The following is a 24135-nucleotide window of genomic DNA, read 5'->3' as shown; positions in this document are numbered from 1 at the left end:
AAGGTTCGGCTGTTCTTGAGGCTTGAAAGCGATGTATTTTGCCAATGCACTAATTTATGCTTTTACTATTCATTTGTAGTCCTATTGTCACAGCACTCTGTAACTAAACAATAGCCCTTATCAAGAAATATTTACAGCATTATTTATAGGGAGAAAATCTTTATCACTTTATTTGATATTGCCACTGAGAGATGTAATCATAATATCTAACATTAGGCAGCTAATATTCATTTGCAGTATCAGAAGCTCCTTCAGAAAAAGAGTCAGAGCACTTAAATCCATTCTGATTTGCCCTCTGCTAGGACCTCCATCACCACATTGACTGCAGGGAGGTTTAACACAACTAACATCCTCATTGGGACACCCAAATGCCAAAAGTTTAGTAACAATGGATTCCTCCTAGAGTTTTCATAGTTTTAACGTCATATGGAAATTTGCGAGTTTTCACACATGACTGATGATCTATCATAAAACACAGGTCAGAAGGTTTATGTCAGCTTTGCAAACCTGTTCTAGAAAATTTACCAGCCCAAGTCCAAAATCTGTTTGCATACCTACTTTTAGGCATGGTAATAGTTCTGAAAAAATGTCACCTTGTGAGTGATACTTGAGCATGTGATTAGAAATCCAAGGTCATCAATTACTGTCACCTCTGATCCCAAGAAATTCTCCTAGGTGTCCCATGCTGTCTTAAACACAAGTAAAACTTTTGGCTCCCATCTGAAAGCCAATTTTAGAAGACTTCTTATTTTCAGCCTATATTTATAGGCAATGAACTGTGCTGGTTTTGGCTGGGATAGAGTTAATTTTCTTCATAGTAGCTAGTTTGGGGCTGTGTTTTGGATTTGTGCTGAAAACAGTTGTGTTGGTTTTGCATGGCAAGGTTTTGGTAGCGGGGGGGGGCTACAGGGGTGGCTTCTGTGAGAAGCTGCTAGAAGCTTCCCCTGTGTCTGATAGAGCCAATGCCAGCCGGCTCCAAGACGGACCCACCGCTGGCCAAGGCCAAGCCAATCAGCGCCTCTGTGATAACATATTTAAGAAAGACAAAAACAGTTAGGGAGAGCTTTTGCAGCCAGAGAGAGGAGTGAGAAGATGTAAGAACATCTGCAGACACCAAGGTCAGTGCAGAAGGAGGGGCAGGAGGTGCTCCAGGCGCCGGAGCAGAGATTCCCCTGCAGCCCCTGGTGAAGACCATGGTGAAGCAGGCTGTCCCCCTGCAGCCCATGGAGGGAGGATGAGGGGGTGTAGAGATTCCACCTGCAGCCCATGGAGGACCCCACGCCGGAGCAGGTGGAGACACCTGAAGGAGGCTGTGACCCCGTCGGAAGCCCGCGCTGGAGCAAGCTCCTGGCAGGACCTGTGGATCCGTGGAGAGAGGAGCCCACGCCAGAGCAGGTTTGCTGACGGGACTTGTGACCCCGTGGGGGACCCACGCTGGAGCAGTTTGCTCCTGAAGGTCTGCACCCCGTGGGAGAGACCTACGTTGGAGAAGGCCGTGAAGGACTGTCTCCCGTGAGAGGGACCCCACGCTGGAGTGGGGGAACAATGAGTCCTCCCCCTGAGGATGAAGAAGCGGCAGAAACAACGTGGGATGAACTGACCGTAACCCCCACTCCCCGTCCCCCTGTGCCGCTGGGGGGGGCGGAGGTTGAAGCCGGGAGTGAAGTTGAGCTCAGGAAGATGGGAGGGGTGGGGGGAGGTGTTTTTAAGATTTGGCTTTATTTCTCATTCCTCTACTCTGTTTTGCTTAGTAATAAAGAAGATGAATTCCCTCTCTAAGTTAGGTCTGTTTTGCTCGTGATGATAATTAGAGAATGATCTTTCCCCGTCCTTACCTCGACCCATAAGTTTTTTTTCGTTGTACTTTTTCTCCCCTGTCTAATGAAAGAGGGGAGTGATAGAGCGGCTCTGGTGGGCACCTGGCCCTCAGCCAGGGTCAACCCACCAGAGTCTTTTTTGGCGCCCAACGTGGGGCACGAGAAAATCGAGATAAGGATAGTAATTGGAAGAGGTAACGGGCAAAACATTGACTGAACGTAACTTGAGAGTGATATAGTGGTGAAGGGACTAGAGGTAGATTTTGTGTGTAGATTGTCCACTCTTGTTTGGTGTTGTGATAGTGTTGTTTTGATGTTGGTGTGGGGAATTCTTTTTTCTTTTCCTTTTTTGATGTGATTAGTGTTTGTGAAGTTTTGTGTTGAAGGTATATTTTAATGATAATTCTTAAATATGTGATTCACAGAGGCGAGGTGCCCACCAGAGCCGCTCTATCATTCGCCTCCTCAGCAAGGCAGGGAGGGGAGAAAGGAAGATGGAGAAAAAACAATCCCAAACTCGTGGGTCGAGATAAAGGCAGTTTAATGTAGCTAAAGCAAAAAGCCGCACGCGGAAGCAAAGCAAAAAGCAAAGATTATTCTCTACTTCCCATCAGCAGGCGATGTCCGGCCACTTCCTGGGAAGTAGGGCTTCAGTAAGCGTGCCCCTTACTCCGGAAGACAAACATTGTAAAAAAAAAAAACAACGAATGCCCCCGCCCTGTTCCTCCCCCTATTCTCAGTTTCTTACTGCTGAGCATGACGTCATATGGTATGGAATATCCCTTTGGTCAGTTTGGGTCAGCTGTCCTAGCTGTGTCCCCTCCCAAGATCTTGCCCACCCCCAGCCTGCTGCTGGGGAAAAAGAAATGTTGGAAAGCCTTGATGTGTGCTGGCACTGCTCAGTAGTAGCCAAAACACTGGTGTGTTATCAACAGTTTGCTAGCTACCAAAACGCAGCACAGCACTATGAGGGCTGCTGTGGGGAGAATTAACTCCATCTCAGCCAGACCCAATACAACAGTGTTGATAACACAGGGATGTTTCTGTGACTGCTGAGCAGTGCTTACACAGAGCCAAGGCCTTTGCTGCTCCTCACACCACCCCACCAGTGAGTAGGCTGGGGGTGCACGAGGACTTGAGAGGGGATGCAGCTGGGACAGCTGACCCGAACTGACCAAAGGGGTATTCCATACCATATGATGTCATGCTTGGTATGTAAAGCTGGGGGAAGAAGAAGGAAGTGGAACATGTTCAGAGTGATGTCATTTGTCTTCCCAAGTAACCGCTGTGTGTATTGGAGCCCTGCTTTCCACCAGATGGCTGAACACCTGCCTGCCCACGGGAAGTGGTGAATGGTTGGTTTGCTTTGCCTGCACGTGCAGCTTTTGCTTTACTTATTAAACTGCCTTTATCTCAGCTCATGAGTTTTCTCATTTTGACCCTTGCGATCGTCTCCCCATCCTGCTGGGGTGGGGTGGGGAGTGAGTGAGTGGCTGCACGATCCTTAGCTGCTGACTGGGGCAAAACCACAACATGAACTGGTATTCGTTTGTCCTTTTTCATTGCTGATTTGTAGCTTCAAGAGTTCCTTCCCTTCCTCCCACTTATCCACCTAGTCTACTCATGGGTAGTAAAAGTACTCTCTTCCTTTTTTGCCAAACTGACAAGCTGTTACATTTCTACTTGTTCTGATAGATGCAAATATAAGCTAGCTATATTGATTTCTGAGGTAGTCAACTACAGAACAAGCTAACTGTGGAAGACAATACTGCCTACAGTGTCCTCCCAAACTTACCAGCTAAGGTGCAGAAACATGCTACCATGGCTCACCCAGCCAGCTCAGGTAAATTTTACTCATATTTTCTATGCCTGCCCATGGATGCAAGTGCTAGCAGTTGTACCAAGTGATGGAGAAAGGGCAAATATAACTATCCCTTTTGGTGTCTGCATAGATTTCGAAAAGGCTAAGCCAATCATAAAGGTGTAACTTCTAGGTGAATTAAATTGAAGCATTCTAATTTTCTGGGTTTTATCACAAATTAAATGTCAAACGGGGTACATTGGTTTCAGTGTATTTTAATTGGTTTGTGTTTGCATATTTTCATCAAATAAGGATCTCTCTAAAGGCTCCAATCCCAAGAAAAGACAGTGCTCAATCCTTGTTATTTATAGAATTTGTTATCAGTACTTTTTGCAACTTTTTGATTTGACTAGTCTCTATACAGAAAGCTTAGATTTTCTGGATCTTTTAAAGCAAAGGCATGCAGTAGGCATATTTATCTGAATGTAGCCATTGTCTGATCCCATTCAAGGTACTGTCATTACTTTTTCCATTCCCATTGTACATTCTAATTCAACTTCAAAAAGAATATTTAGTTTAACCTCTGCTTGAAGAAATGAAATGGAGATCACCTTGATATCAAAACAAAGGAGGTCACATTCAAACAGACTTCAATGGTATCTGCCTGGAAGTTTAAAGTACTCAAGTGGCAGGTGCTGGATAATGAGCAGGGAAACAAAGCACTGTAACCTCTCTGGGGACTCTGTTAATTTCCTCCTTAATTAATCTGTTTACCAAATAGAAGTTAATTGCCAACCATTCTAAATCATTACCAAACTGCTGACTTCTGTGAGTGTAATTTTTCTCTCTTACCTTTGCCTTTTCTCCACATATTATAGGGACGTGCACCAGAGCAAGCACGCAGCTCTGCCCAGATCTCAGTGGCATTTCTTTGCTGTTAATAAGAGTGGGTCTTTTCCACATCAGATGGACAGAAACCTTTACTCTACAGGATAAATAAATAACAAAACAGGAGTCACCCCAAGTGTATTTACAGAGCGCAAAGCAACCAGGTGTGTTAACCGCCTCCCTCTTCTTTTATCACAGTCTTTCGGCTTTTACAGACTCCTGACCAGCTCGTTGAGGTGTTTCCTTGCAAAGGGCGGGAGCGCTGCTGGGGACGGCCGGGCCTAGCAGGCGGCCCGCCAGCGAGGCCGGCGCCGGCACAGGCCTTGACAGCGACCGCCAGAATGCGGCCCGGGCGCCGCTCAGGGCCCGGGGACAGGGGCAGCGCCTCCGCTCCGCGCTCGCCGGCTGCAGTGTCAGGGAGGGCGCGGCGGGTGGCGCAGCCGCCTCTCCTCCCCTCCCCGCGGCCGCTCTAGCGCCGCTCGCCTCGGAAGCGCTCCCCTCTTCGCTGCTCCATGCGCGGAGGTTACTTCCGCTCGGCCTCCGCACCGGCAGCGGTGCGTTGGGCCTGGCCCGGGCTGAGAGCGGCGGGGGGACAGCGGCACTGCCCGGTGTGTGCCAGGCGGCTTGGGCCCGCTTCACCATGGCGGCGCCAGCGTCCTCGGCCCCGCCGAAGAAGATCGTGGCGCCCACCGTGTCGCAGATTAACGCGGAGTACGTGACCCAGGTAGGGCTGGCGAGGAAGCGGCCCGCGGGGGTCTCCGGGCCGGCGGGGAGCGGCCGGAGCCAGGTGCTGGAAGGGCCGTTCCGGCAGCGACGGCGCCTCGGTGTTTCAGTAGTCTCTGCGGTGCGTGGGTGTTAGGGGGAGGGTCTGCTTTGTCCTGAGTGAGGAGAGATACGAACGGGTATACGGCCCCAGCGTCTCCAGGGTAGAGAGGTTTACAAGAGCAGCGCTGCAAAATAAATCAGGTTTGTTATAATACGTGAAAAGTTGCTGACACTTTAATGGGGCTGAGCATTTCAAGTGGTTTTATGCGAGTGATCATTTTCCTGTGTTGGAAATGCTGCTTTCCTTCCTCTTGTACAGTATAAAGAAGTTTGAATAAAGTTGGTTGGGATGCTCTTGTCACCAGAACTCACGAGTGTTGGTGCAGTGATGGCTACAACAAATAGCCTTAAAATATTAGTCCCTCCTATGCAGCCTGTGGTTCTTTGTGAAATTCCTCAATGAGAGTATAGTCATTTGCAGCCTGGGGTTTGCAGTCCCAGAAAGGTCATGGCATTTTTTTTTTTTTGCTAAAAATAGCTTAAGAAAAATAAATAATTGTTTATTGTATAGCAGTCTATGCATCTGAAGTTTTTTATGGAGAATCACACCTCTGTTGGAAAAGGTTTAGGCATAAAACCTTAAATAGTTGAAAAGCATTGTTAGTGGAAAACATGATTTTGTTGTCTTTAGTTACCATAAGCTGAAATTAAGAAAGATATTAGTGAAATAGTTTGGGGATGAGATGCATTATAGAATTACTGTATCACTACAACTGACGATGTATATATTTAACTTATTTAAAAAAATTATTTTTTCCTCATACAGTTAGCAAATAAATACTGGGCTCCACACGTGAAGAAAAAATTGTCTTTTGATTCAAAGGTAAATACTTCTACTGGAATTGTTTTGGAGTGTAAAGAATTAGTATCAAACTTTTTCTGATGTGCCAACCTCCAGTGGTGCTTATTATATATAGGAGTATAGGAAACTGCTTGGATACTCAACAGTTCCTTAACATACTGTAACTATAAATTGTTTGTCATGTATTTGTTGTTTATAACTGTAGGCACTGTTATGAAGGTGTGCTATACCAGTGCAGTTCTTCTGTGTGTTATTTGTTCAGTGTGTTTTGGCCAAGAACTTATGAGAGTAAAAGATTTTTGACCATCTCCTTTGAGGTTAAAAGATGTTTGAGGAGGGGCTACTCTTAGAAATCAAAGAAGGGTGAAAGATACAGGTATTACTGAGCTGTATACTTCTTTCTAAAAGCTTCTTCAGAGAGTTTTGCTCAGACAGCCTGAGTGCTGTTCTGGTGGACATGTGTGTTTTGAATGTTTAAAATTTGGCCTGATGTGTTTTGTTTTGTGCTGGTTTTCTGTGGTGCGGGATTCTTAAATGTTAGATTTCTTTCCCTTGTGGGCATTTGACTAAATCTCCCTTTCTAGTCTCAGTTTAATCACTGTCTTTGTAATATTCGTGATAGTATTTGTCTGTGATTGTTAGAACTAGGATGTACAGAAGAAGGTAAGTTGCATCTCTGAGTTACGTGATGTCAAAGTGTGCCTATTGCAACAGATAGTGCAGATTCTTTCATTCCTGCTGGAAAAACTAGATAAAAGTGTCTGGATTTGGTTAAATGTCAGTTAAAAAAACCAATGACAGCAGATGACTGAGTTGATGCAGACTTGACTCTTGAAGACTCTTCTTTAAATTTAACAGTAAGCCAAAGATTAAAAATGAAAAGGTTTGCGTATCTGTTTGACTTTTATAGAAGAGTCTTGGTGAGATGTAAGTTATTCCTTCAGAATAACTTGAATGAAGGTCCATTCAGTTCTCTATCATTGTATGCTTTCCCCTAAGTTGACTCACTTTCTTTGTGAGAATGTAGGTCTATGAAGGTTTTGGACTCTTCAGAGCTGAGACATAACTGTTACAACATTTTTGATCAAATAGTAGTAAGCAGAGAGTAACTAATTCAGAGTAACTTTGAGTGCATAAGATATCTTAATGCATTTTAATCACTTTATGAAATACATGAAATTCTTAACCTTTTTTTTGGAAATATTCTTTCTCACAGGTTATTGAAGATGTATATACAAAAGAAATTGTCAAGTCAAAGTAAGTACACTAGGCACTTTCACTTACAGACAAGCATTCCAACACTATCTGTATTGAAATGGTTTGTAATGTTTCATAGAATATTTTAAAATGCATTAACATGTAGAAAGCAGATGAAAACAACTCAAGCGCATTTGAGTCATGTAATCGTTATGGTATTTGAAAGTCTGAATGTGGAAAAAGAAAGTTCATGAGGTCATATTCCTTAAATGTGATGGTTGAACATAATGTTTGGTTCCTTGATCTGGTGGTCTGTTGTGTTTTATGTTGGTTTTGTTGTGATGGTTGTAGAAGGCTGGTCCCTTCTTTTGTCAGCAAGGTATGGAAAGAAAAAAAAAGTGTGCTGCCTCTAGCTTTTTGCTCTTTCCCTGGTTATTGTTACCAGGTTTATAAAGGGCGAGTCTCATTTCAGTGAATTGTAATGTTAGATGGAGGAGACAATTCAAGATAAACTGCATTCTACAACTCTGTGTACAGGAAAGAGTTGTAACCATAGCTGTTGGGAGCTCTTCAGGGGAAGTTTGAGCACTGGAGAGAATTCTCTTTGTAGTTTTTTTTATGAGAGTAATGTAAGAATTGCCGTACAGGATCAGAGCAAGCTTCCATTTCCAGTCACTAAGAAGAGATACCATTACCAACTGATTATATAGTTGTAGTTTTCCAGAAGATGCTCTCAGTTTCTAGCAGTTTGTCTTCAAGGCTGTTAGAAGCTGTGTCTTCGTATTTAAAAGATCTAGGTGGATTTTTTTAATGTGAATGTGATTGCTTAATGAACCTGCATGAACACTGGCTTCCACAATGTACAGCAGTTGCTTCTGCATTCAAGTGGTTGCTCTTGCATGGAAATGGAGGGGCAGAAATAATTCCTAGATGTTGGTACAGGTTTTGTTATATAACAAAATAAGGGAAAATACAACCATTTTCTGTGCAGCTAAGATGTTTATGGGAGGCTTTCTTTCCTGTGTTAATTGATTACTTTTTCCTTTTTAGGTTTGCTATTAGAAAGATAATGCTTCTTGAATTCAGGTAAGCTAATTGGAGTGAAATTTTAAGCTATTTTTTCATAGGAACCCGTAAAGATGAGAAGCAAATGCAGGGCAATAAGTGAGTTTGAAGGTAGTGTACTCATTTGTTCCTACTTATTAAAGCCTTGAATTGTGTAAGTAGGAAAATTAAGTGAGGAGAGCTCAATTTGAGGAGGAAATAATTTCATCAGCATGAATAATGTATCAGAGTATCTTGTTTTATGACTTGGAATTTCTACTGCAAGTGAAGCACCAAAGAAGAGAGTGTGGATGAAAGAGGTGAAAAACCTGGGTCTGTTATTTGGAATGTGTCACTAAGCCTTAAATCATAACTCACTGAAGTCAGAGAAAGTTTTTGAATTAAGTCATTACTGTGAGGGTAAAAATGAATTGTGTTGCAGCAGTATCACGAACGTCTTCTTCACTTGAAAAGAAATGGAGATCTGTTTAGAAAATTTTTACAGCTACTTCAGACTTTCTTGGAAGAGCTTATAAAGCATGTCTAAAATGATGTCAAATAAATATTTGCAGCATTTACATATTTAGAAACACAATATTTAGTGTTCTATTTGGTTCTGTTTTATCTTTCCAATCTTATGAGCAGGCAGAATGAGATGGTTTTTGGTTGAGAGAGATTCTTTCTTTGAAAAGGCTGAAATATGTGAGTAGTACCACTAACTAGAAAAGCAGGACAAATTTCCCTCTGTTCTGTCCTTCTTTATTAGAAAAGGTGGAAGAGAAAACACAAGCTACGGTTTGGGGTTTGACACTAACAAATGGCATGCTGGTAGCATGACTTCTGGAATTTGTATGCCAGCAATACAATGGAGTCAGAGGTTTTTAGCCTTTCTGTGAACAATCTTAGTGTTACCAGTCTGTAATGTAACTTTAGTACTTTCTGGTCTATAGCCCCATCTACTGCCATTTGTTCTGTAAGTCATTTTTTCTCTTTTCTTTCCCCCCACCTCCCCATCCATCTGTCACATTCTCCTGTCTTCACGCATATGAGTTTTTTCATGTCCTTCATTCTTGCTCACGTACATTTATCCTCGCTTGGGGGCATAATAGTATTTTTACTAAAACATATTGAAGTTTATTGGAATTCCTGGGTGAAATGAAGTATGGAGTTCTGTGGATTTGGTGGGGGTTTTCCCCCTTCCATTGGTAGATCCAAGCTCTTGGGAAGCTGCATGTATTTCATTTTGTATATGCCTGCGAAGTTATCTCAGCTCCATCTGAAGCTACGCATTCTGGCTGAGCTCCCAGGAAGCAGAATTCCCTGTCTGACCATTACCGAGCCTTTTGCTCCTGGTTACATAGAACTTCTCACTGCCTTTGTTCCCCCACTGTCTCTGGTACTTGTCTAATGTGAAATTATTGAAGTAGCTTACTGTAAGACATCAGAAAAGTAAGCTGTGGAAAAAAGTAAAAAGGCTTGTGGGGGGCCAAATGAACATTAGAGCTGACTTCAAGAGCTATACAGTAGTTGTCCTTCACATCTTATGCTAGGAAATGCAGCATGTGACATTCTTTAGATGAGTGAAGGTTTTTTCTTTTTTCTTTTTTCCCTCTTCTTGGAAAATCAACATGAATTCATATTCTGACTTTGTATTGAGCCGTGGCTATTTGTTACATTTGGAAACCCTCTGGTGAATGTGTCTTCCTGATAAGAAACTCATCTGTCTCTTGTAGCAGTTACTGAGTCTAACAAGTTTTGCTGCAGTGACCTAGATGAGAGGTAACTTCAGGAACTATTCACAAACTATAAAGATGGCTTTAAGGAGAAGGAGGAAGAAACCCCTGTGGATAACTGCTCTTTCAAATGAGTGACAGATTATGTGGGTGGCAGCAACTAATGAAATACTCTTTGTCTCTTCACAGCCAGTACCTTGAAAATTACCTATGGATGAATTATTCTCCAGAGGTGTCCAGTAAGGCATATTTAATGTCAATCTGCTGTATGGTGAATGAGAAGTTCAGAGAGAACGTCCCTGCGTGGGAGGTAACCAATTTCAGTTACAGCTAGAATTGACTTTGATCTATAAGTTGCAGCTTCTGTGGTGTGCTCGCTTACACTGACAGAAGGTAGCAAAGCTTGTAGTGTTAAAAGTAAATGGTACCTCAGCTGGAATGTCTCCTGGTGTTTTAAAGTGTGTGTTCTTTTCGGAGAAAGCAATGGACAGATGAAAAATCACCTGATTCCTTCTGGTGCACGAGTCCTTTGTTCTGCTGTGTGATGCCTTTATATCATCATCAGCATTTGCTTTTTTGGCATTTGACAAGTCAGGCATTTGCAGAGAGCCTCGTGCTCTGATATTGAAAGAAAAAAGGGATTTTTTATATCTACAGATATAAGAAGGCACCACTGGAAGTCTAACATTTTATCCAGTAGTGTCTTGCTTAAAACCTGTGAATATGGTTTTGTAGCTTTCCTACATGAAATTTTACACTCAAAAAATCTTATTCTGCTTCTATGTGTACTCATTTTTGTAGTAATAGGTTCAGAAATAATACAGTGTTTCTATGAACAGTCCAGTTCTCATAGGCCATCTCAACAACGTAAGCCTGGTTAGGAATTGTATGCAAGCATTATTTCAGAAGCATGCTTACTCGGATAATAGTGCCATTACTTCAATGCTGGCAAAGAAAAAGGATTAATAACTTGTGCATACGATGTCTGTGCCTTTTTTGTTCTGGCATAGGTAATAGAAGCAAAATGACAGGTGCATCTTGCTTTCCAAGCAGCTTAGTTAAATCTATTATTTGGTACGTGGCTGCCCTTGTAAAGAAGTTGTTTTATCTCCGTGATTATTGGGGTTATCTTTTTCTGGCTGAGATAGCTGAATGGGAGTTCCACAACTGTAGTCAATCTCTGGTGGTTTTTACCTACTCACTTTTTGCAGATCACTAAACAGCTGCCATAGTTTTCACCAAAATCTACCAATTCTCTTCTTACTTAACATCATTTTACAGTAATTGTGTGCAATCACCAGTTGAGCATCCCACAGCACAATCCGCTCCACTTGTGCTTCTTGTTCAGTTTGTCCTGCGCATCACCCGTGTTAGACCACGCAGAAGGCAGTAGTTCCATTAGAGCTCTCCCATAGTGTGAAGATCCCTGGTCAGGAGGATATTAGTCTGTTTTGTTTGTGCTGCCTTGTCAGAATAAATGAAAAAGAGAAAATCTAATCCTTCCTTTCATAGATTTAAGTGGATTTAGAGAACTTAAGCTATGTTACGTGAATGAAGATTGAAATGATTTGTATCAACCTGACTCAAAATCAACTTCCTCTTCTATTCCTAGACATTCAAAAAAAAGCCAGAACACTTTCCCTTCTTTTTCAAATGCATATTGGAAGCATCGCTGGTTGAAAATGACACTGAATACTCTCTGCATGAACAGACTGTCCTGCTGCTTTTCCTTGATCACTGCTTCAATAGTTTGGTATGTTAAAAGTAACTAATACTTCCAGTGTGTTTATGCTTTTCTGTGTTAAGAGTTATTTTGAGCAATTTTTTCTCATGAGACAGATGAAGCAAAATTCCCATTTAAGGAAGAAGACAGTACAGAGGGCTTTTACCCCTCTTTTTGATTCTTGCTTTATCTTTCTCTCATCATGTTTGTTTTTTTCTGATACAAGGTTATAAAAGAGACTCGAAATTGGAGGATTGGCACTTACTGCAATTTAAATGCATATATTCAAACTTATATTTAAAATGGTGATTAAAAATATGTGTTTATATTTGAAAAGGTGCTTTACACTTAAAAGCAGATTAGTTAGTACTGTGCGCTTTTTTTTTTTTTAGTTTAACTGGGCAATTGCACAAAATTAGTTCCATTAACTACTGAGAAAGACAGTAATTTCTTTACTTTTGAAATCAGGTTTAGATAATGTTTCTATCTGCACTTCTCTTGAGCTAGTTTTAAAAAAGCATTGAACCAAGTTTTGTTCTCAATCTATAGTAAAAACACAGTTATAGATCCTAATTAGCAAGTGTGGAGGGTAACTTACAATTATCTGTTACATAAAACAGTACTGTTACCTCTCTTGCTACTTGGCTTTTTCTTTACTTATATGGCACACAGGATGTATCCGTAAAAATCAGGGTCTGCACAATTAAAGAACAAAATTGTCTCACAGACAAAACAATTCAGAAAGTGTACGATTTGATTTTTGGAATTAGGAATGATTATGGGAGCCAGTAATTATTCTTAACCTTATGTGTATGGTTTATTGAGGTATTATTTCTCTATAGTGGCCGTGGTACAACGGGTCTTCATTTTAAAGGAGGGTTTTGATAGTGACTGTATGGAATCCTGCTTGCAGGGCATGTTTCTTGCATAACGTGATATATCTCCATAACGTGATACGGAAGCCAGTAAAAAAGTGCTTGTAAAAGCATACTGCTATTAGAAGCTGCAGTACTTTGTGAAATGCAGAACAGGATAGTCACTGTAGTGTTTTAAGTAAGGAGCATTGAAGTGTGACATTTCAGATTGCTGAGAACGGAGTATTTGTCTGTGAAGACATATTTAAGATAATGGAAGTATTTCAGTAGTTTAGGAAAGAAAGAAAACTTTGTGGATCCAGATGACAGGCAGAGTTGGAGAGAGAATACTTGAAACAACAGTTGAATTTACATTTACTTACACGGATGGGGCCTCTGCTGAAGTATTAAGAACTGACAGAATCCCTGAAAAGTACCTAAAACATGAAAGTCGTCACCAGTTTTAAGTGTTACTGGGTAGGCTATTGTACAGTTTCCTGTTAGAAAATTGTGAAATCTAATACAACAACTACTTATTTTTGTCAGATGGTACATTGATGTATTTTGTAAGACAAGCACATCAGAAAACAAGAATTTTAAAGAAACATTTTCTATCTGTAACTTTCTAACAGGAGGTGGATTTGATCAGAAGTCAGGTGCAGCAGCTCATTTCCTTACCAATGTGGATGGCTCTACAACCTGTAAGCATAACACTGTAAAGTGGCAAACCAATCCTCTAGGCATTATCCAGGTCCTATAAAGTGAATGTTTATGGAATGCTGTTATGGAAGTCTAATATTAAAATCTGCCTGCAGTGCTATGACATTATATTTGTGTGCTTGATAAAATTTTCTTTATTTGTTTGTTGCAAATTTCCATGTAATCATCGATTATGTAATTTTTCATAAAACTAAGCTTTGTTGCTTGTAGCTTCTTCAAGCTATAATTTATAGACAAGGCCATGAGATCACAGGGACTGGGGAATGGAGTTGACATCTAGCCATGGCTAGACTCTCTCTGCTATTGCAGGGGGAGAGTATTACATTCTTGTTTTACAGTGATACTTACTGAGATTAGTCTGAGATGGCTGTTTATTTCAATTTGTTATATATTTTTTCCTTTTTTAATAAGAAGACTGGATTGTATTTTATCTGTCTTGAAAACAAGGATTCTTGGTGACTGAACAACACTTTGACGTTTCAGAAACGGCTGGAACAAGAGCTGAAAAAAACACCAAAACTAAGAAAATTCTGGAATCTAATTAAGAAAAATGATGAGAAAATGGATGAGGAGACAAGAATGCGGTATGTTAAAGAAACCTTTTTTCCTGTTAAATCCAAAGCCCTTAATGCATTCATTGTGTTTCAGCTAAAATAAATTGTTTCAATAAAAGATGTGTTTTTTAAGAATGTGAAGGTGGCAGATAAGGATTGATCATATGTGATCTCCTGGAAACTGTTTTGTTTTCCAGTAGTCTTTATTTAAAATACTGTTATTGAACTCTAATATTTTATTTGGTCAGTGAATTTGTGATAACAAATCTTAGAGCTATAGGATGGAAGCCATAAGAGAATATTCGTGTAGTTACTTGTATTTTTCCATGACCTTTAGCAAATGTGTAGCTCCTAAGCAAATAGCTTATGCAAGTATTTGAATAAATTTGTGCGTACCCCACCAAAGTTACATGTTCCAGTACTTTTGTGTTGCAATGTGGTAGGTTGTAGGTGGTGACATACTTCTCTTTGACTCAGTAGAAGCATGGGTTGTTCTTCAGTTCTGTGCCTAAAAATGTAGACTCTGCTAATCTGTCTGCCTGTGTGCAGAGAGAAGAGTTACCATCTAAACAGTTTAGGTGTGTTTCAAAGCAACCTGCTACCATTATATAAATTTTAAAGCAGCTAACTTTGTATTAGTGAAAGATATGATGTACTTCTAGTCTGCATTTAAGGAATGTTAATGCTTTTGTTGTATGTCTGATTTTAGAGCATATCGGGAGAGAAGATTTCTTTCACAGCTAATTCAGAAATTCATTTCTGTGCTAAAATCAATACCCGTCTCAGGTAACGGTGGTTCTTCTGTTACTTTGTTATCTGGTAATCTGTCTTAAATTCTTTTCTGTTACTGAAGAAACTACTCTTTAGGCTACCAACTTGAGGTTGGAGATTTATCTGGGTGGGGCTTTAGTGAAATCCATGTCTATCTGCATGAATTTCATGTCAAAATTAGTATTCGATTTATTCAATTCAATAGTATATGCTTTAAAAATGAAATAGCGGAAAGCTACTTTAAACCTCCTTCTGTTTAGTATGGACTTAAAAAATATTTCTGTGTACTGATATTCTTTATTGTGTGCTTACAGCCTGCTTACAGCATTAAAGCATTTTGTACATACTTAGATGCCTTGTTAAACAGGTGGTATAAATGCATATCATAACACTGTATTCTGTCAGTACTGTTGATTTATGGTAAGAACAAAAGCCAAAGTGAAGTGAAATTCTGCAAGATTTGACTGCTCTTGATTTTTAAGGCATTGTGACAAGCAAAATTATATGCTTGCCTGATGTAGCAAGGAAAAGTGTTTGTACAAGAAGGTATTAGCCTTTTGACAAAAAAAGGCTTATTATGCTCTAAGTACAGCACAATTTGGGTGAAATCAGTTCCTGGAATGCTGCTTTTGCTCTTAAACTCTTTGCAAACCTCAGCTTTTAACTGGGCTGTAAGTGGAAATTCTGGGTATTGTGGCTTTCTCAGAAAGGATACCTATCCTCTCTGTTTTCCCAATTATTCAAACCTGTTTTAGGAAGATTTGCATTAACAGTTCTTTGGAGGCTTTAGGAAGTAGGTATTCATTAAAGCAGATTTAGCGTTGTATTTTGCTGTGATTCTGAAGGCTCCTTAGTAGTCACCACTGACTAGCTTGGAATATTGTGAAGGCCTTTTGCACACACCTTCACTGCAGCTTTTGAACAGGTATTTTTGAGTACCCAGAGTTAAAAGCTTTTAGGAAGCTCAGCAGGCCATTGGTATCTTGTAGAAGCATGCATTTTTGTGGGTCACATTTGTTGGGTTTTTTCAGAGTGGATAAAATAACTCCTAAAACTCTAGTTCCATTACTTACTTACATCCAAAAATTTTCTGGTTTGCCATGAAAGAAAGGATTCTTTCAGAAAAAGAGAAGAATATGCTAGTTAACTTTTGAATCTTGTTAAATGCTAATACTGATATATTAGTAGCATTTATTACATTTTTAAAGAATAGTTCAAGTACAAATATATTGTGATGTGGATCAATTGCAAAAAAAATAACTTATTTTCTATCTAGGTCCTATTTCTATGGATAAAGTTCATTATTGTGAGAGATTCATTGAACTCATGCTAGATCTTGAGGTAAGTTATTAAATTTTCAACCTATTTCTAGGTGTACTTTTCTAGGTTTTAAGTGCATAAAGTCATTATTACAGCCTTATTCCAATTAGCAGGCAGTTATGTCATAGTTGTGCATTTGGTTGCTTAATAGTGGTTTTCCATCTGTAAATAGGAGGTTGTAGCAGTGCATCCATATTGGGAACTGACTATTAATGTTTATAAATCAGATGAACTCTTAGAGAAAGCTGGGATCCTAAATTGCTCTGTGAAAAAGACTTTGTTAATTGGAGAAGTGGTAATAATTCTGGCAATTGATGAAAATGTGTGATGATTTCATCTGCTAGGAATAACCCAGAAGAGTCAGTTCTCACTAGGTATTACAGGAAGGTTAGAATTCAGACAGTTTGAAGCCTGTTTAAATGACTGGAACAAGCAAATGAGAAATTAGCTGTAAATTCAAGTCATCTTGCTTCGGTAGCATGTACTATGTTAACGGGCTTTTTTTACTTATGTCGAGGCCTTTTTCAGAATATTTGTTTCATGTTACAATATAGACCACCATCAAAACTTGGTGATTTGATAATTTGAAAGGAATGACTGACTCCATGAAAAAGTTCTTAGAGTTTTCTGAGTTTGCATTTTGTAATTATTGTGCACGGCAATTAACACTTTCTACGACATGTTCTTTTATTTTCTTCATCTTAATACTAAACACTGTGTTGATGCTTTTTGGCGTTCTAAATTCAGTCTGTAGATTCCCTTGAGAACAACTCATTTTTCTCTTGAATTGTTGAGGTGTACTACTGGATGCTGTTGAACAGTTGCTACATATAGCAGCTTAAGCTATTTACATTGAGAAGGAATGATCTCTGGGCTTTTTTTTACAAAAAAGCTTTTATAGGTTTTTAATTCAGATTTGAAAAATTCTTAGATCTAATTTGAGTATTTTACAAAGAACAGAAGATACCATATTTAGAAGAAACACAGTTAGCAGTCTTGAGAAAGACAAGCTTAAAATTAATGAAATGAGTATAGAAACCAAACATTGTTTTAAATGTTACAGCAGTTCGACATAGCTTTTGTAGCACACAGTCATTATGTAGACACTTACTAGTAGAACGATTGCTTTATTTAATTTGCTTTTATTACTGGCAGGATGCAGTCTCAATGGCAAGTTTGTGCTGTGCTCCCAGTCCTATAAAAGGCTGTGCGCATAGCAGCCTACTTGCATAAAACCAGTGTTTTGGCATACATAGATGCTGCTTGAACATGAGAACCTCTGTTAGGGTATTAGATATGTAAATAACTGTGCAGCAATCTATCTTGATATGGAATCTATCTTGAAATGGAAAATTATGAGAAACGAAGATTTTGTACATTTTGAATAATTTCTTGTACTAACGTGAGGTTGTTTACCACAGGCTTTGCTTCCCACACGGCGCTGGTTTAATACAGTGCTGGATGACTCCCATCTTGTTGTTCATTGTTACCTGTCCAGTCTTGCTAAAAGAGAGAAGGAGGGTCATCTCTTCTGCCAGGTGAGATACAAAGTTGTTGAAAATAATTTTTTCATTCTGATGTGGCACTGAATACCGCAATTGTTTTCTTTTATATTTATTTGTTAAGACAAGTTTTTCTGATGGGTGCAAACTACATGTTTATTTAAATCCCTCAGACAGTAGTTCTTTCTTACCTGCACCTATGTGCGTGACTGCTCTTGTGTTTCTGGCTCTGTTTTTGAACAATTCTTGAAAGTACAACCCAGAAAACAGTGCAGCTTCTGCCATGCTTTACCCCATGTATAGCAGAAGTTGTCACCATTGAGTTCCTCTGTGCTTTGTTTTGACCTCACTGTTCTACAGTGTAGCAGTTTTTCACTACTGTCCTTCAGTTTGCTCCGTCATAGACAGTATATTGTTTTTTGTGACAGGATCTGAAGATCTCTTCCCTTTCCTGCATCTCAGGTGCTTTTCCTGCTGCTTGCTGTCTCCATCTCTGGCATTTGTTCAGTTTCTCTAAGGGTCAGTATTGATGGAACACAAAGCCAGCAGCACATCAGAATAATTTTCTTCATCCGAGTTAAATAACGTCATTGAAAGGTAGGATGGATTCCAGAGCTGGCATCAGAGAGGGCAGGAGGGAGCAAGACCTCTTCTTTCTGGTAGCAGCAAGCCATAAGTTGGATTCAATGTCTCGGTGAACCTCTGGCAAGGTCATCCTAGTGCAATTAGTTTCAGTTTCAAGTCCTAGTATGTAAAAGAAACCCCACTGGTTGTGGGCTGTGCTATAGTTTCTATGGCTTGTAGATGAGGTACCCCAACAAAATTTTGTGCTTCAGTCAAGTATAAAGTTTTGGACCAGTCCTTCGTCCATTTTTTCAAGAACTTTGAGGAGCTCTTGTTTGTGCATGGTGCCTAGATTTGTCCTCTTAAATTGTGTTTTTGTTTGCGGTAGGGTGTCTCTTGTTCTTAATGCACTAATTTGTATGGATGATGTCTCAGCTTTTAGATATGCTTAAATTCTACACTGGCTTTGAAATCAATGATCAGACTGGAAATGCTTTGACAGAGAATGAGATGACAACAATTCACTATGACAGAATTACTTCTTTACAGGTAGGCAGATGGTGAAGTACTTACGGGAGGGAAAGGATTTGGTTTTGTTGTTTCAGTCTCATTTGTAGCTGGAATAAGCACGAAGTTATTTCCCAAAGCAAACCTCTTCTTTTTCCTATTGAGTTACAGGAATAGTTTTAAATTGACTTTCTAAACTGTATTGAAGACACTAACGCTCCAATGTTTTGTATGTGACCGTCACTAAATCATATGTTCTAGCAAAGCACCACCACTTTTGATTGATACTGTCACGATGAACTGCTCCTATTAAATCCATTCAGAAGGGAAAATTAAGTGCTGTAGGAACTTACCTTATGATTATGCAGTAGGTGGCACCATTTCTTCAAGAACAGTACACACATATGATAGCAATAGTGATGACTCATACATAAGAGACAAAAATTCACATTATTTGTAGATGTATAAACAGTTACACTTTTCAGAATTTTTCCCATCAGTTTTAACAAAAAAAAATCAAGGAAGCATGGTTTAAATTAAACTTGTTCCTTGTTTTTCTTTGTCATCTGCAAGGCTACAGGTCTGCCTCTGTGTGTTTCATTTCAATGACAGAACAAATCCTGATAGGAGCGTATATAAAAAAAGACACTGTGTTGGAAACACAGGAGTAACAAATAGGTGGTGCTAACTAAGAAAAATGGAGATTTCACCTGGTTTTTATTTCTATCCTGGTAATGTCCGCAGAGTGCTACGTGTTATGAATCAGAAGAAGCTATGCTTTTGTATAAATACTTAGCTTGCTATTAAATTGTTTCATTAATATGCTTACATTCAGTTTTTGGGCATGGGTCTTTTGTAGAGAGCAGCATTTGCCCATTTCCCGGAGTTATATGACTTTGCACTCTCAAACGTAGCTGCAGTAGATACTCGTGATTCACTGGTGAAGTTATTTGGACCCCTTAGGTAAGTTACCAAAATGAAATTTCAACATGAAATTGAAATTCTTTGTTCTCAGTATGTTTTGATTTAAGAAATTTCTAGACTTTTTTCTTTCTGACTTCTCCTGGGCCTTCTCATCTGACTTGTCAGTTCTTTCTGACTTGTCATGGTACCTTTACATCTTCTGAAATAGGGAGATGAGGAGAGTTTGCGTCCACTAGTAGGCAAGTACTAGAATTCCAGTATAAGAGGAATATCTTTGTTTTCCTTTTTTAATGAATGTGAGAAAGGACTAATTTTCTGGAAAATAGCTAGCTGCTTAAAGTAATTGTAGCAGTAATTAACTTACAGTAGTTGTGGTGGGTTGACCCTGGCTGAGGGCCAGGTGCCCACCAGAGCCGCTCTATCACTCCCCTCTTTCATTAGACAGGGGAGAAAAGGTACAATGAAAAAAAAACTTACGGGTCGAGATAAGGACAGGGAGAGATCATTCTCTAATTATCATCACGAGCAAAACAGACCGAACTTAGAGAGGGAATTCATCTTATTTATTACTAAGCAAAACAGAGTAGAGGAATGAGAAATAAATCTTAAAACACCTCCCCCCACCCCTCCCATCTTCCCGGGCTCAACTTCACTCCTGGCTTCAACCTCCGCCCCCCTCAGCAGCACAGGGGGACGGGGAATGGGGGTTACGGTCAGTTCATCACACGGTGTTTCTGCCGCTTCTTCATCCTCAGGGGGAGGACTCCTCTCATCGTTCCCCTGCTTCAGCGTGGGGTCCCTCTCACGGGAGACAGTCCTTCACGGCCTTCTCCAACGTGAGTCTCCTCCACGGGGTGCAGACCTTCAGGAGCAAACTGCTCCAGCGTGGGTCCCCCACGGGGTCACAAGTCCCGTCAGCAAACCTGCTCTGGCGTGGGCTCCTCTCTCCACGGATCCACAGGTCCTGCCAGGAGCTTGCTCCAGCGCGGGCTTCCGACGGGGTCACAGCCTCCTTCAGGTGTCTCCACCTGCTCCGGCGTGGGGTCCTCCACGGGCTGCAGGTGGAATCTCTACACCCCCTCATCCTCCCTCCATGGGCTGCAGGGGGACAGCCTGCTTCACCATGGTCTTCACCAGGGGCTGCAGGGGAATCTTGCTCCGGCGCCTGGAGCACCTCCTGCCCCTCCTTCTGCACTGACCTTGGTGTCTGCAGATGTTCTTACATCTTCTCACTCCTCTCTCTGGCTGCAAAAGCTCTCTCTAACTGTTTTTGTCTTTCTTAAATATGTTATCACAGAGGCGCTGATTGGCTTGGCCTTGGCCAGCGGCGGGTCCGTCTTGGAGCCGGCTGGCATTGGCTCTATCAGACACAGGGGAAGCTTCTAGCAGCTTCTCACAGAAGCCACCCCTGTAGCCCCCCCGCTACCAAAACCTTGCCACGCAAAACCAACACAGTAGTTAACCTCTTACTTTTTAAATTTAGGTTTTTTTACTCTGTTCTGTACAAAAACTACAACAGAAATCATAGAAGTATACTGCTATATTAACCGTACTGTATGGTAAATGCTGTGATTAAAAGAATAGCAGTCTATGTTGACAAAGGCAATGTGTGCTCTGTTGTTTGGTTCTGTTTTCAGGTCCATGTCTTGAAACAATAAAAAAATATTTGCATCTTGCTGTGTTTATTGCAGATGAGTGGTTCAGTTTACACACCTGTGGCTGACCACACTTCACCTATGGAAGTGCTCTAGAGCATTTGGTAACAATTACAAAAATAAATATTTTAAATATCTCAAGCTTCACTTAAAATACTGATCTGTAATTTTTGATTATTTTTGATAATTTTATGATGAATTTCATAGGTGGAAATTACTTTTTTTTTAAGGAGGAAAAAAAAAAAAAGCTGGGGTAAGTGCCCTCTCTCCGGTTCAGTGTGAGTGATGCAACTTGTGGTTTTCCTTCCGTTGTGCAGCAAGAACGTTCTCCACCAGGTGGCGTCATACCTCTGCCTCCTACCGCCCCTGCCCGAGGGGGAGGACTCGAGCCATGAGAAGGAGTTTCTGCTGGAATTGCTGGTAAAACCAGAATTAATATTGCTTGTATTTCTTCATTGCAAACTCAGGAGATAGCTACATCTAGCAACTACGCTGTAGGAAAGTAGCTGTTTAGGACCTTTTGTTAAACCACCTGTGAACCATGGCAGTGTTAGAGCAGTTAACTGCATACTAAGGTGGGGTTTAAAACCAGAAAACTTGAAATATTTGAAAATGTTTATTTATAAATGTAGTTTTCCTGAGAAACTAGAATGTATGTGTTCAGGGTAATTGTAAAGGTCAGTAAGCAGAGTCTCAGCAGCAGTTTTGAATTCTTCTGGAAAAGTTTTGCTGTTTATGTAGTAACCTGTTTGTCCCCTTTAAAAACAAACAAACAAAAAATCTGCTAAAGTAGATCTAGATATTCAGTACTACTTTGGTTCCTCCAGCCCATTTGGAATACAGTTTGATGCATGTAATGTTTTTTTGAATATTCAGTGTATAACAATATTACTGGAGGCTTCTAATCTGATACTAGTATTAGAATAGCATAGCTGTTTTTTTAAAGCTTTTTCATAGGTTTATTTTGTGTTGATTTCTTTAAAAATAATTTATGTAATTTCCTAAGGTGTAGATGGTAGTAACATGATGCTTATGGATGCCGTGGAGAGATATTTGTTCAGGTGACATATTGTAGTACTGGATGGATTTTTTTTTATTTTTTTTTTTTCTCCCAAGGAGGGAATGAAGATTAGCTGTTTCTGAATGACCAGTGGTAGTTAGCTATTGACCGTGTGTTTAATGGAAAGCAAAATAAATTTCATTTGAAGTTGATTCTCTCCTAAGCCTTGACTGAATATTTTCAGTTCTGTTGTGCCATTTTTGGTCAACTGAGTAGCCAACTGATTGTTTGACTCTAGCGCTATGACCAATAGTTTGACTATGTGCTTGTTCATCTTCTGATGTTACTGTGTGCATTTGACTTTGTTTTGCTGGGGTTTTTAAATTAAATATAACTAAACCAAAGCTTATTAAAAGAAAGAAAATAGCAAATGACCATCAGCAGTCTTACGGCTTAGTGTGTTTGTTCCGAAGATAGCTTTATTGTCCCTTTATGACTTATGGAATTCTAAAATGCATCCTTTCTTTAGGTTTCCCGTCATGAGCGACGAATATCTCAAATTCAGCAACTCAACCAGATGCCTCTCTATCCCACAGAGAAGATTATTTGGGATGAAAATATTGTTCCAACGGAATATTATTCTGGAGAAGGTATGATTAGTGGTTCAGTAAATGCTGAACAGGACAGTAAATATTCAGGAAAAAAAAGCAGTTCTGATGTCTATGTTTATTCTGTTTTGGGAGCTTATATGCAGTCCTTTGACATCTTCTAGTATCTTAGCGTAAGGTCAGGTTTTTTTGAGTTGTGAATCAGGAACTCTGAGATGAAATTGATAGCAAATTTGTAGTGGATTTAAAGAAAAATCCGAAGGCCTGTGTTTACACAAAAACATTTATTTGCTTCTAATCCGGGTAACAGATGTTCTATACCACCAGCTGTGGCACAGGTAGTTACTGTAAGGTGAAACAGGTTGTAGACATGCATCAGAAAAGCTGTTATCTTTGCTCTGTTCTTAAGTATGTTCAAGAAGGCATTTTCAAAAGGAAGAAAAAGGGTGGTGATGGGAGGAAATTAACACTAATTATCTTATTCTTTGATTTCAAGATAGAAGTGTACACATAGTCACTGAAAGGTGGTGTATGCACTCTAAATTCAGAACCTAGTGTTCTTTCTCGATGTGCTCATGAGCAAGGAAGCAAACTTGCCAGAATTGTAAACAAGGAAATATGTAATTTTAGGCTTTGCAGTAAACAGCACGTGTGTTTTTGTCTAGCTACTTTAAAAAATGTGTGCTTCTTAAAATCTCGTGCTGAAAATTTTAATGTGGATCATGAGAATTTGCATTGGGAATGTGAAAATCGTAATTTGGAACATGGAAATTCCAAATAACAACATACGTTTTCAAAGACTAGTCTATAAAGTATGTTTCTGGTTTGAGTAGTGAGTATTCTGTACTCTCCTCCATGTAGTTTTGATTCAGATTTTTCTTTTTTGGTGTAGATATAAGCCTTAAGTTCATCTGCTTAGCATAAACTAGTTTTGTTGGGATAGATTCTCTGTGAAGAAGTATTAAAGAGAAGAAAAAGATTTTTGAAATTTAACCCTTTTAGATAAGGCAGGGTTATAGGCAACAAAGGATCTTTTTCCAAACAGATAAGATACAAATGCCATCTAGAGATCTGTCCAAGAAGAGATAAAGTACTTAAGTTTGGTATGATGCAAGAGGTTGAAAGCTGTTTCAGATTCTTCTGAATAATAAGTCTCCTGATGGGGGTTGTTCTTTAAAAAAAAAAGTCAAACTAAAACAAAAAAATGACCAAAAAACCCTTGATCCAAACCAACAAAAAACTGACCAAAAAAACCCCAACAGCAAAAACAAAACCAAAAGAAACCAAAGCAAAAAACCCCACAAAAAGAATCAAAACACGGTGATT

The 24135-nt window shown here is 39.9% G+C and overlaps 1 protein-coding gene across 1 annotated transcript in view; it reads left to right on the top strand.

The window, feature by feature from the left end:
- Window positions 1–5022: 5022 nt before the first annotated feature.
- Window positions 5023–24135, top strand: part of AQR (aquarius intron-binding spliceosomal factor) — a 58579-nt gene continuing 39466 nt past the window's right edge. The window contains exons 1-15 of the mRNA XM_075754081.1: window positions 5023–5230; window positions 6098–6154; window positions 7350–7390; window positions 8381–8416; window positions 10297–10417; window positions 11720–11860; window positions 13317–13385; window positions 13888–13988; window positions 14668–14744; window positions 16006–16070; window positions 17471–17587; window positions 18551–18664; window positions 19482–19585; window positions 21519–21621; window positions 22731–22851. Coding sequence (XP_075610196.1) covers window positions 5147–5230; window positions 6098–6154; window positions 7350–7390; window positions 8381–8416; window positions 10297–10417; window positions 11720–11860; window positions 13317–13385; window positions 13888–13988; window positions 14668–14744; window positions 16006–16070; window positions 17471–17587; window positions 18551–18664; window positions 19482–19585; window positions 21519–21621; window positions 22731–22851 — 1351 coding nt within the window. The 5' untranslated portion in view covers window positions 5023–5146. The remainder of the gene's footprint in view (window positions 5231–6097; window positions 6155–7349; window positions 7391–8380; window positions 8417–10296; window positions 10418–11719; window positions 11861–13316; window positions 13386–13887; window positions 13989–14667; window positions 14745–16005; window positions 16071–17470; window positions 17588–18550; window positions 18665–19481; window positions 19586–21518; window positions 21622–22730; window positions 22852–24135) is intronic.

Source organism: Balearica regulorum, chromosome 5 (assembly GCF_011004875.1).
Source record: "Balearica regulorum gibbericeps isolate bBalReg1 chromosome 5, bBalReg1.pri, whole genome shotgun sequence".
Classification (NCBI taxonomy): Eukaryota; Metazoa; Chordata; class Aves; order Gruiformes; family Gruidae; genus Balearica; species Balearica regulorum.
This window is presented reverse-complemented; position numbering and strand designations above follow the sequence as displayed.